Source organism: Lathyrus oleraceus, chromosome 4 (assembly GCF_024323335.1).
Source record: "Lathyrus oleraceus cultivar Zhongwan6 chromosome 4, CAAS_Psat_ZW6_1.0, whole genome shotgun sequence".
Lineage (NCBI taxonomy): Eukaryota > Viridiplantae > Streptophyta > Magnoliopsida > Fabales > Fabaceae > Lathyrus > Lathyrus oleraceus.
Genome location: NC_066582.1, coordinates 13792335 through 13806232, shown reverse-complemented (window position 1 = coordinate 13806232; position 13898 = coordinate 13792335). Strand labels below are relative to the sequence as shown.

Sequence of the window (13898 nt, the reverse complement as noted above, 5' to 3'; positions counted from 1 at the left end):
TATATTTAATTTTATAAAAATACACATTAAATAAAACAATGGATGAAACATAATTAGTTAAAATATTAAATAAAATAATGGATGAAACATAGTATAAAAATATAGTGTAAAATAAAATTAAATATCTTTTTTATACCGAATAGATAATAATTGTATTTACACTATGTTTTTACTATGTTTTTACACTATGTTTCATCCATTATTTTATTTAATATTTTAACTAATTGTTGTTCTATTCGGTATAAAAGAGATATTTAATTTATTTTAATTAGTCCTAGCTATCCATGTCTTCATGTGCAAGGGAGTATATTTGTATAGTGTAACAATATGCGAGATTATTGTACTCATCTTCAACGATGGATTGTCTCTAATAACTGACAAAATTTTATCACATATTAATTGAGAGTTGAGTTTGCGATGATCCTGCATTGGATTGGTGTTTATGCAAGTGTGAGCTAGATCCATTATCTCCCTATTTTAGATTGATTGCACTTTTTGGTAAAAGCAAATTGTGGCATTTAGCCTTTTTAATTTTCACTAATGTTGTCTTATTTTTACATAACTTTTTTATGAATTAAACGAGTTTGGAGATGTGTATTTGAAAAAATCATTGAATTTAAAAATAAAGGTTAAAAAGCAGCGTTCAGATATGCATTTCTAATAACAAAAGACATTTTTTATTTTTTGCCATAGGTTTGGAAGCACCTGGAAAAAAAATTCCCTAAAATATTCTATCATTCTACATAAACTTTTTTTTCATCTTTAATAAACTTTAAAACTTTCTTTTCAGAAGAAAAAAAACAGTAAAAATTGAGATTTTTTCAAAACTAACCAATAATAAATTAACAACTACTAACATATTTTAATGTTTAAACATCAGATTAACACCAACTTATTTTTAGTCTATTGAAAGAACAAGGCAATACAAGTATTACAATTTAAACTGCTCCTATTAGAGTTCTTGAACTCCTTATTCATGACACTTGTTCAAACTTTATCACATAATAATGCCCCCATCCATTTATATATTTATTTCCTAAAAAGGATTTTATTAATACACCAAATTCCTTAAATATCTTGAAAACCTTCTTACTGAGGTGGAGGATTACTCTGTGGAGTCTTGTGCAATTTGCTCACATCATACCCTTGAAGAACAGCTTTCTGAACAACTTGGTTATAGATTTCATCATTCAAATGATTCTCTCTGCATAGAATCTATGGGAACCAAAATAATGCATGTTATGACATGAACAAATAGTATAGCATATTAATATTAGTATTCACAAAAGTATAAGGTAATTAGGGTTTGTTACCCAAAGAAATGCCCTAGTAGGTTCACCAATGAGAGCATAGTGATAATATGGATCAAGGTACAAAATCCAGTAATTTCCAGTGACAGGAATGATTGGCAAGAATGGAGGAACTTTGAATTCGACCTTGAGTTTGGCTTCATCGCTATTAGGGTCAGCCTTATAAGCACTTCCTTCTATGGAGTTTCTTTTTCCATCATTCCATGTCTCGTTGAGAACATGAACAGTTCCATCATTGTTCAGAGTGTAGGTGGCTCTAGTGTTCACGCCATTTGCAGGCTGAAAAAACGAAGGGAAAGAAGCAATCTCGTACCAACGACCCATGTATCTCTTTAGGTCTACACCCTTCATAACCTCCGGCACAGCTTCTATGTTGTATGCCATTGTTGGTGATTGTGTTATCAGTAGAGATAGATTAATTTTTATAGGTAGAAATTGATTGTGAATAAAAGTTATGAATGTGATAATTGATTGTGGATATGCATGGATTCAATGTCTTATTCAATTATTACCAAAAAAAAGAATGTCTCATTCAATTAAAAATTCAAAGTGGATTCTCAAAAAGATGAATTTTCAAAACAAATTAAGAATTTTTTTTTTTAAAATAGATGTAAACATTTAAACGTTCAACAAAGTAAAACAATTGATATAGAAAAAAACTTTATAGTTATAATAAAACTATTACAAAAATATTTCTAATTTGAAGAATATATATTTTTTCAAACCAGTAGTACAAAGGTCACTTAAAATATATATAATTCAAAAGATCCCTTAGAGAGCTTTTAAAAAATATAGAATTTTTAAAAAAAGTATTATAAATATATTTAAAAAGTTCTATTTTTTTTAGAATGATCTCTTGAGTTTACAATCTCACCATGAATATGCACGGATTCTCAAAAAGATATATTTCAAAAGAAATTAAGAAAAAAAAATAGATGTAAAACATTTAAATATTCAACAAGGTAAAACAATTTATATAGAAAAAATTATTACTTTGTAATAAAACTACTACAAAAATATTTCTAATTTAAAAAATATATTTTTGAAACCAATAACTCAACAAGGTAAAACAATTGATATAGAAAAAAGTTATATAATTATAATAAAACTATTACAAAAATATTTCTAGTTTAAAGAATATTTTTTTTCAAACCAATAGTTTAAAGATCACTTAAAACATATAAAATTCAAAAGATTTCTTACAGAGCTTTTTTAAAAAATATTTTTTTTTAAAAAGTATTAAAAAAATTAATTCAAAACGTTTAATTTTTTGTTTATAAGAGTCTATAGAGTTTGCAATCTCACCGTGAGTATGCACGGATTATCAAAAAGATAATTCTTTGGAACATATTAAGAAAAAAAATTAAAATAGATGTAAAACATTTAAATATTCAACAAGGTAAAACAATTGATATAGAAAAAGTTATTTAATTTATTATAAAACTATTACAAAAATATTTCTAGTTTAAAAATAATATATTTTTGAAACCAATAGTTCAAAGATAATGTAAAATAAAAAAAATTAAAATAGATGTAAAGCATTTAAATATTCAACAAGGTAAAACAATTGATATAGAAAAAAAATTATATAATTATAATAAAACTATTAAAAATTATTTCTAATTTAAAGGATATATTTTTTTAAAGTAATAGTACAAAGATTACTTTAAATATATAAAATTCAAAAGATCTCTTAGAGAGCTTTTTAAAAATATATTAATTTAAAAGTATTAAAAAAATTAATTCAAAACATTTTATTCCATTACATCAATTCAAACATAGAGAGCTTATATATATATATATATATATATATATATATATATATATATATATATATATATATATATATATATATATATATATATATATATATATATATATATAAATAATTCTTTTTTTAAAAAAACCAAATCAATTCTAATATATATACAAACAAAAAAGATATATTTGGGGTTAGACCTTACGAAAAAAGAACCAACGGAAAAATTAACAATAAAATAACGAAAAGTAGAGAAATTAAATTAGATAAGAGTTAAGAAATCTACCAAAACGTTATATGTAAATCCATTTAGTTGTTAAATATGATGAGAAATTAAAATGCAATAATAGATCAATATGCAGCGGATATAAAATTTTCACTACTACAAAATAAATTTTTTGTTATATTAAACTACAACAGTATGACTGTTAACCGTGATAATATCTTATTTCTAGACGTGCTTTGTTTATTTATGTTTACGAAAATACATTGCACTACAAGAAGCTAGCGGAAATATACCCGAATGCATCACCCGATCGAACATACAATAGAATCGTCATCGAACTTTATTTATTCCCAAAGGAAAGGGAAAACATCGATAAAACCCAGAGAAAAGAGATAACTAGGTAAGGGAGTCGGTTATACAAGGGAAAAGTATTAACACCCCTAACATCCATGATACTCCATGAAAACCGTTTTGATTGTTCTTCCTCGAATGAGTGTTATATATAAGGATTACTCGTAAAACGAATAAGGGAAAAGGAAAAGAAATATATAAAGTGCTCGATGAGGATTGGGGCCCTCATGCCTACGTATCCTTATAGTGCAATAAGAAATTCAGAGCTCCGTAGTTCATAGAACTAGTGGTGGGAGATGAAGAGAGTTGTGATCAAGGTATGGTCTAAACCAAAGGATAATGTGTTTTGAACTCCAAAAAGGAAAGAAAAGTGAACCTAAGAGTAAAATTGGTATAGACTAAGACGTGGGGGACAGAGGCATGCCCATTGTATTGTCTTACCAAAAAGAATGAATTAGGTGCTTGGCATCAAGGCAAACATCTCTTGGTTCACAAGCTGACACTGGATGAAGCTCAAAGAGATAATGTCTTTGGCTCAAAGATAAATTATATCACATGAAGTGAATGAAGGTAGAATATGAGTGTATCATAGAGATTAATGGAATGAATCACCAAAGTCACAGAATTGGGGATTTGGTAAAAAGTGACTGGAAAAATGTAATTTGGAATCAAAGGTAAGGGTATATTGGAATTCATAGGAGAATGAAATTTGTGCCATAGAGGGAAACAACGTCTTAGCCAAAAAAGAAGGAATTAAGTGTTTGGGTACGAGTCAAACAACTTTAGGTACAAATGCGGAATGCCGCTATATCGTCCTAAAAGGGTATATATGAAATTCCAAAGAAAATTGTGTTTAGTTTCAAAGAAATAATATGTGGGGTGAGAATTTCATGATTGAAGGTAGATCATGGATCATGAAAGATATGAGTGGTACCTTAAGGTGGAAGAAAGAATAAATAGGAATGTGCTCGCTAAGGATTCGCACCCTCATGCCTACGTATTCTCATCGTGTAATGAGAAAATCAAAGCATTCGTTGTCCGTGGAACCACGAGAACAAAGAGAAATGAATGATGAAAATTATAACTTACACTAACAGAATGGTAACAGGGGAACCCACAAAGGAGAGTGAAATTTGAACCGAATAGTAAATATGCGTCTTAGCCGAAAAGAAGGAATAAAATGTTTGGGTACGAGCCAAATAACTCTTGGTTCATGATCGGTCACCATTTTCACTATGTTTTCGTTGCTTATCCGACAAGAAACCAAGAATTTTGAGATACTATGTACACATTATGGTACCTTTAAAGTAAATTTTCATTCCCGTAAGTTATTTAATCATTTTTATTAATTATCAGTTTTATTTTGTGTGTTCGTGATTTTACGCTTTGGTTGCCGTGTTTATGCCCTCCAGGTCCATGGAGAAGATCCAACAGAATCAATGCGAGAAAGTGGAAAGTTCTGGTGTTCGAAAAAAGAAGATTTTCCAGTTCAGGAGGCCCGTGTCATGGGGAAGGAAAAACAAGAACAAGTAATGCCCAAGACAGTGGCCTGACACGGCCGCCCATGTCAGCTGACACGGCCCGTGTCAAGTCACCTGGGGTGTGTCAGCAAGGAAACAACAAGGCAGAGAGTTGACACGGCCGCCCGTGTCAGCCTGACACAACCGTGTCAGCCTAAAACGCTAATTTTCCAATTTTCGGGCTTTTTCACCGGGCTTGAGCTGCAAAGACGTTTTTGGAGATTTCCACCTTCTGCCAAGGGATTTTCACTATATTAAGATAGTTTCTACAAGAGAAAAGATCATCTTGGAACGAGGCGAACACAAAATTGTCAAATGATCAAGGATTACAAAAATCAAGGAACTCGGAGAGCGGAAGGTTTTCATAAGCGGAAGCGATTGAAGATCCAAGTCATCCAATTACTTGTAATGTGTATTTTTTATCTTGAATTTGTTTTTAACAATATGAGTAGCTAAACTCCCCAATGCTAGGGGGGGTCCCTGATTTAGAGTTGTAGTGACTATGAGTTTACGATTGCATTTATAATATTGTTTTTACGGTAATCTTTTGATATGTTTAATGCTTTCTCTTTCGAACCAATCAAGATTGTTATTTGGTTATCAATAAGGTTGGACCGCCATTGATAAGGTTTTCATTAGATTATTCTGCAGTAGATATCACCTAGGACTAGGGATACCCTGTATGAATCAGAGCATTCTTGATATACTAAAGCTTAACTTCACCTTAATTGCCTATGGACATAGAAATTAGGGTAGAATGATTAAAGGATTTCTCACCAAGGACTTGGGAGAAAATTCCCTTGAGAACTGATAGTAATTGATATTTGTTGATACAATAGTGACTCAGAGTTGTTACGGGGCTAAATCATACACCTTTCCTAGCATTGTTCCTCATACCTTGCAAACCCTTATTTTTACAATATTATTTTCTTTTGCCTTTATTTTTATATCTGAATCTAAAAAAACCCAACTATAGTTTTTGTTTAATTGAACGACAATTTAAACTCGATATTGACTTGCAGTCCCTGAGATTGACATTCGGGGAATTTCCCTTTTATTACTATAACAGGAAAAATAGTACACTTGTTATTTTTCATATCAAGTTTTTGGCGCCGTTTCCCGGGACTGCCAACATATAGAGTTTAATTTTAAGTTCAATTAAAATTTTGTTACTCTGCGATAAAATTATTTTGCTATCATTTATATAATTTCATTCACTAATCTGTGTATGCGAGGAGAGCCCTCAGCAGAATTTCTTTTTGACACACAAATCGAGAGAACTCTTCACTAGAGACGCAGAAACGCTGGATTGAATTCCAAAGAAAAAGTTTTCTCTGATCACTCAGATTCAGAAAAAGAAACTATGGCTGAAATTGCTCTAGTTCCACCTCCTCCACCTCCAAAAAGACTCCTAGGTGACTATGAAGGTGCAAATGCGTCGGGTGGTAGATTGACCATTGTCAACCAACCGGTGAACGTGACTAACTTTTAACTGCATCCTAGCACAATCAGTCAACTTGAAAGAAAATCTTTCACTGGGAAGGTTAATGAAGATGCAAACAACCACCTGCACAGATTCCTGACCATGAGTACTACTTTGAAAATTGATGGTCATACTGATGAAGCAAAGAAGTTAAGAATGTTCCCGTTCACTTTAGCTGAAGAGGCAGAATAGTGGTTCTACTCTCTGCTAACAGACAATATTATATCATGGGAAGAGATGGAAATAACTTTCTTAAATGAGTATTTTCCAGAGTCAGTATTTCTGAGAAAAAGGTATGAAATCTTAAACTTCAAACATAAGGATGGTGAGTCTTTGGGAGATACCTACAAAAGACTCAAAAGGGTCCTAGTAGCTTGCCCAACTCATAATATGGATCAGATTGAACATATGCATATGTTTGTCAATTGTCTGAAATTAAAGAAAAAACAGTTGATTGATACAGCAGTTGGTGGCTCAACAAATTTCTCAACAGTCACCGGTATTAAAAGGATCATTGAAGTGATAGCCCAAATGAGCATATGTAATTATATGATAGGTGTACAAGGAAACATGAAGGAGTCATTGATCTGAAACTAGAAGCTAATAAAATCCGTTTGAAAGATACAGTCGTTGCTGAAGTAGAAAAGAAATGAAAAACTTTGAATATAGGTACTCAACAGGTAGCTCAAATTCAACCTGCTCAGACCATCACTTGTGAAATCTGTAATGGACCTCACCACACTGTGTATTTCTTTTCAACTCCTCAACAAATCAAAGAGATAAAATTCTTGAAGAAGAATAATTCCTACCCCAACACGTACAATCCAGGTTGGAAGAATCATCCCAACTTCTCCTGGAAGGATCGGGAAGGGAATGTTTCGCAACATGGTCAAGGTCAATATCAGACTCAATATCAACAACAGCAAGCTCTAAAGAAAACAGACCAAGAGATTGCAATTGAAAACATGGCCGCTCAAAATAGGTAATTCGAGGAAGAGACTAGAAACAATCATAAAAACACCACTGCCTCTCTAAAAAATATTGAAGTTCAGTTGGGTCAGATAACACAACAACTAGCAAGTTCTCGAACACCAGGTGAAACAGTTCAAAATCCAAGAAATCAGGAGAATATTAGTACTGTCACGCCGAAAAAGAAAAAGGCCGCTAAAGAGGAAAAAGTTATACCACCTGGCAAGCCAACTGAAGAGAAAATTAAAAAGGAGACTAAACCGGTGATTAAGTTACCCTACCCTCAGAGAGTGACAAAGAAGGAACCAAGTGAGTTAGACTTTGAGAAATTCATGACAATGTTTAAAAAGGTAGAGGGTCATATGTCTTTGTTTGAATCACTCGAGAGAATGCCCATGTACAAGAAGTTCATGGAAGAGGTAATGGCTGAAAAAAAACCAACAACAGAAGAACCGGTAGCCTGGAAGGAAAAGTATAGTGCAAATTCACTAGAGTGGAAAATTCCAAACAAACAGAAGGATCCTAGAAGGGGAACAATACCATGCACAATTAAATGAAGGACCTTCAAAAGGGTACTAATAGATTCTAGAGCTAGTGTGAGTTTGATGCCATTATCAATCTATCACAGGTTGGGTATTAAAAATATCAGTGATACAAAGACAAATCTGAAGTTTGCGGATCACTCAAAAAAGGATGCACATGGTATAGCATAAGACATACTGGTAACAATAGAGGACTTGAGTTTTCTTGTTGATTTTGCTATCCTAGACATACCTGAAGATGATGAGGCACCCATCATTCTAGGTCGATCTTTCATTCAGACAAGTCGATGCAATCTCGACATGAATCATGGCACATTAAACTTGAAAGTTCACGACAAATAAATAACATTGAATGCTATTGAAGACTAGGAGCTAGAGGAAGATACATAATATCACTATCAAGTAGGCTTGATCAAGACAGAGGCGAGAAGGCAAAGTAACATACCAATACCAGAGAAAGATACAGGAAGGCCCTCTCGACTCTCACCACTGCCATTAGCAATCCTGAATGGAAAGGCTTTTATCTCTATTCCAAAAGCCAAGAGAAAGAAAAGAAAACGAAAACAAGGTAAGGAGATGGAGGTTAGAAAGGACTTGTGGCACAAAGGAATCCATACTTATGAAGAAGACGACTTCCTAGTTTTGGACAAGAGGTGCAACAAGGTTTGGAGGCTGAAGTACCCCCCATAACAGAGGAAAATGAACAGTCGAGCCATGCGACGTTAAATGAAGCGCTTCGTGGGTGGCAACCCACGCATTTTTATTTCTAATTATTGGTTGTGTTTGTTTGTTATTTTAGGTTTACACAGTGCCTTGCATAAAAGGGTGAAGGTACTCACATGGAAAAAGTGGGAAAAATGAGCAGAACAACAACCTGACACGACCCGTGTCAAGCCTGCGGATTTGAAATGTGTTTGGAAAATTTGAATTTCGGGTGGGCATGTCGCACTTCACGCCCCATCCCCCTAAGTAGGACACTGTGAGTCACCCTCCTTCTATCTTGTTCTAAAACATTGAGGTCGATGTTTAGCCCAAGTGTGAGGGAGGTTTTACTATGCTTTTTGTTTTTATTTTTGTTGATTATTTCCCAAATTTTACCGTTTCACATTTGGTTTATTTTTACTATCGGGTATCATGTGCTGCATGTATTTCAAGGTCTTGGTGTACTATTGGATTAGGTGATGACCATTAGTGGTAGTGGATGAAAGGATCACTCCATTTACGATTGCTTGTTATGAAGGATCTTCCCAAAAAGTTGATATTGCTGAAGAAAAGATCGGACGCAAGTTCTCAAGCTCGACTAACATAAGCTCCCTATGCATTCCGAATCGAGTAAGAAGTTGCACCATACTAGAGGTATTGTGGATGCTGTCAAGCTTTACCTAACATGGTGAGTGCATAAAGAGCCAAACATATTGATCATCATGAACGATATTCAGGTATGTCTTTATCACTAAGAATTTACATAGGTTCTCTGGGATTGTCACTACATATATACACACACTGAGGCATGTTATTTGAATATAGCCCTTGAGCCTTTCTAGCCATCCCGGTAATTTTATCCTTTGTTATATTGCATCAATCAATTATAGGGATAAAAATAGAGTCCCCTCAATCGATTGCACCTAGCATCAATCGATTGCTAGAATGATTTTGAAATGTTTATAAACAGGGACTTCACAACAATCAATTGTACCCCGATGTCAATTGTTTTCCCTGTAAGAAACTTGAAATTTTCATTTAAAACCATGTGATATGAATGGAAATCATGTATGAATGCTAGGGATCTTTAAGAATGATTTAGGTGAATAGTTGTGAGCACCTAAAGCTTACATCTAATTGAATTGCTTTTCTATTTAGCATATGATCCAATTCTTTTAAATCTATTATATAAGCATGATCAAACCTTCCTTAAGATCTTTTATTTATTTGCATAGATTTGTATTCATCAAAACATCATCTTATAAAAATCTTGTTTACAAATCGTGAATTAGGCATTTAAAAAAATTTAAAAAATGTCATGCCATTTGTTCTTTGACCTTTTACTGTCAACATATCATGGGTGGTTCCATACATTTTTTACTGTTCATATCATCATTTGAACCATGTGGAGAAGAACTTTCTCAGACAGTACTTTTTTTAAAATATTTCAATATTTTTCAAAAATTGATACTTAATCATGAAAACAATTAAAATAAACATGTTTAGCTTTGATCATCTTTGCATTCCATCCCCATGGATAGAACATTTGCTTGTCCTAAGGAAACAAAATAATGAGTGGTGCAAAGATGACCTCGCTTAGCTCCATGCTCCTCGCTCAATCTACCTGTGCGTCGAAGTGTGCTAAGCGCACTAAGGGGCTCACTTAGCGCGCCCTCTATTACAACATTAGAACCTCATTTTTGTTGTGTCACTTTGCTTTCGAGATCCACCAAATTTTATGTATCCGGAATTAAAGTGAAATGTTTTGAGTGTGCATGGTATTCAGTTAGTGTAATACAAGAAAAAAAAACTACAAGTAAGGATAAAAGGTTATCTAAATAAGATTGGGTTGTCTCCCAATAAGAGATTGTTTTACGTCATTAGCTCGACGCGTGCTTTTTAGAGATAATCCAGTGGTATGACAATGATGTTGTTGTCATTCTCACCCATGTATGGTTTTAGTCTGTGACCATTCATAATACATTTTACTTAACAAGTTGGATCTTCTAATTCTACTGCTCCACGAGGCTTCACTACTTTCACCTTAAACGATCCTGACCATTTTTACTTTAATTTCCCAGGTAACAATTTAAGCTTGGAGTTATATACAAGGACAAATTCTTCTAGTTTAAACTCTTTCCTTATCAAACGTTGATCATGAGATTTCTTGAATGTTTCTTTATATAATTTGGATGATTCATAGGATTGCCTTCTTAATTCATCCAACTCTTGTAGCTGGAATTTTCTCTTTTATGCGGCTAATGATTGGTCAAAATTTAGGAATTTGAGTGCTCAATAAGCTTTGTGTTCTAACTCCACTGAAAGGTGACAAGATTTTCCATATTCCATTTGAAGTGGTGTCAAACTTATATGAGATCTGAATGTTGTTCGATATGCCCACAAAGTTTCATCCAATTTTGATGACCAATCTCTTTTTGATGAGGATATTGTTTTCTCTATAAAAAGTTATCTCCTTGTTTGAAACTTTTACTTGACCATCATTTTGGGGGTGGTATTATGATGCTAATTTATGTCTTACCCCCATAACTTTCAAGTGTTTTTGCTAGGTTACTATTACAAAAATGAGATCCTTCATCACTAATGAGTATTTTGAGTGTTCCAAAACGAGAGAAAATATTGTTATTTAGGAATTTCACCACTGTTTTTCCTTTTGCGTTGGGTGATGCAATTGCCTCCACCTATTTAGACACATAATCAACTGCAACAAGAATGTAATTGTTGTTATATGAGGGTGGAAATGGTCTAACGAAGTCAATTCTCCAACATTAAAAAACTTGTACTTCTAGTATGTTCTACATTAACATCTCATTTCTTTTAGAAATTCCTCACACTTTGGCATTTATCATAGTTTTGTCTGTGTTTGTGAATATTTTTTATATATATATATATATATATATATATATATATATATATATATATATATATATATATATATATATATATATATATATATATATATATATCCAGGTTGAAATTGGTGAATGATTATGGATAACCTATCCTAGAGTATGGACATTTCCATAATCGCTTCCCAAAATTGATAATTGTTATTGTCCTTTGAGGCATAGAGAAATCTCCACACCAACAAATATGCCTCCATCGTTTCTTGGAGCTTGAATATACCTCTGAGTCAAACTATTAATGTTATCTTTGTATTTATCAAACAATTTCCGAATAGTAGAAGAATTTGTATAACTCATTCTTATTCTTTAATTCTGATGACATTTATATGAAAATGGTTTCAATTTAATATAATATGAAGATAATGGATTTGAAGAGAAGATGAAATGATTAGGAAGAGATATAAGAATCAATTTCATGATCTAATTAGATTCAATATATATAAACTATTATAAAGGGTTAAAGAATCGGGTTAAAAAATGAAGGTCGTGATCCTGATGTCGACTAGGATGTCAACTAAACAAGATATAACTTCGTTTAAGAAAAATAGATGAAAATAATAAATTTAACCCTTTTAAAAAAGAGATTAATTATTATACATTGTCGGTCTAAAAGGTTTTATATTATCGATTTATTACCATCACTCCGTTTGTATTACTTTATAGATTTTTAAAATAAAAGTCAAACTTGTTTCAATATCCAACGTCTATGGTTAACTGACGGTGTAAAATCATTTTTCATTGTCGGTGTATTTCAATTAAATCCTTTAAAACAAAATAAAAAATTTAAATAAAAAATTATAAAATCAAAATAAACCATTATTAAACAAAACTTTTATGACGATATACATTGTAGAAATATAACTATTATTTTTTAATTTAAGGCTGTTAGAATTTATTGACTCAATTGCCTATCATTTGAAAAGTTCACTCCTTTTAACTACTTTTTTTAGCTAATGAACATTGTTATAAATTATTCTAAAAAATTATGAATCTAACTATAATTTCTTTCTAGTTATTGAAAATTGAAGTGAATTAAGCCATGGAAAATTATAATTTTATTTTTGTAAAAAGTAATGAAAAAAGAAAAAGAAAAAGAAAAAGCATTGTAAATACCCTATTGTCCAAATGTGATTGGTGAATAACCAAAGAAACAAAGCGATAAGATAAACCCAACCAACCCATTTTCAGTTTCCACCATTTCTCAATTCCCACCACCATGGAAGCCACCGCAACTGTCTTCACCTTTTCTCTTCCATCCACCAAAACCCAAACCCGTCAATTCCTAACCCGACCCGTTAACCCATTCATCTCCCCCTCATCATTCAAACCAAAACCCGTTTTCAAAACCCACCGTTTCCTCCCTTCCATCACCGCCGCAATCTCTCGCACAAAGAAAGAAGAAACCGTCGAATCCGTCAGAGACCAGCTCGAAAACTGCTACCTCCTCGCCGGAATCAACTACAAAGGCTTCACCGTGAAGCAATTTCAAGACCTCCGAAAATCTCTCCCGGAAACAACGAAACTCATCGTCGCGAAGAACACTTTGGTCTATAAAGCACTTGAAGGAACGCAATTCGAGACGCTGAAGCCTTGTATGAAAGGGATGAACGTGTGGCTGTTTGTTCATACGGAAGAGATTCCTTCTGCTATTAAACCCTATAGAGATTTTCAGAAAGAGATGAAGCTCGAGGAGAATGATTTCACTGGTGCTGTTTTTGAAGGAAAGTTTTATGGTCCTGATGAGTTTAAGAAACTCGAAACGTTGCCGACTCGGGCGGAGATTTATGCGAACTTGTTGGGTTCTTTGAAAAGTCCTGCTTCGAGTTTGGTTACGACGATTCAGGCTCCGGCAAGGGAACTTCTTATGGTTCTTAAGGCGCATATTAAGAATCTTGAAGAACAGGAACAAGGGAGTGCTGTTTAATAGATAAGTTTTTTGATTTTGTTTGTATCTTTGTTTTATAGTTTTATGTTACAATGTTTCTTTTGTTTCTAAGTACATTTGAGTATGAATGTTTGTTTATGTTCATTCTGATATTATGTTTACAAATGTACATTGATTGATGCTTTGAGGTTCTATCAGAAAATGTAGAATGGTGCATTCTTTGGTTC

The 13898-nt window shown here is 32.8% G+C and overlaps 2 protein-coding genes across 2 annotated transcripts; one reads left to right on the top strand and one right to left on the bottom strand.

Moving 5' to 3' along the window:
- Positions 1-868: 868 nt before the first annotated feature.
- On the bottom strand, positions 869-1707 carry LOC127138401 (temperature-induced lipocalin-1). Its single transcript, XM_051064840.1, has 2 exons — positions 1314-1707; positions 869-1215 (listed from the first exon to the last, which is right to left on the bottom strand). The coding sequence occupies exons 1-2, from the start codon at positions 1692-1694 to the stop codon at positions 1090-1092; spliced, it is 507 nt and encodes a 168-aa protein (XP_050920797.1). The 5' UTR covers positions 1695-1707; the 3' UTR covers positions 869-1089.
- Positions 1708-12834: 11127 nt separating this feature from the next.
- Positions 12835-13898, top strand: LOC127138400 (50S ribosomal protein L10, chloroplastic). Its single transcript, XM_051064839.1, has one exon. The coding sequence runs from the start codon at positions 13003-13005 to the stop codon at positions 13708-13710; it is 708 nt and encodes a 235-aa protein (XP_050920796.1). The 5' UTR covers positions 12835-13002; the 3' UTR covers positions 13711-13898.

Excerpts from the sequence above, each read along its gene's own strand:
- LOC127138401 (XM_051064840.1), bottom strand. The coding sequence starts at position 1,694 with ATGGCATACAACATAGAAGCTGTGCCGGAGGTTATGAAGGGTGTAGAC. Across the intron at positions 1,216-1,313 it reads CTACTAGGGCATTTCTTTGG|ATTCTATGCAGAGAGAATCA; the intron begins GTAACAAACCCT and ends TGGTTCCCATAG.
- LOC127138400 (XM_051064839.1), top strand. The coding sequence starts at position 13,003 with ATGGAAGCCACCGCAACTGTCTTCACCTTTTCTCTTCCATCCACCAAA.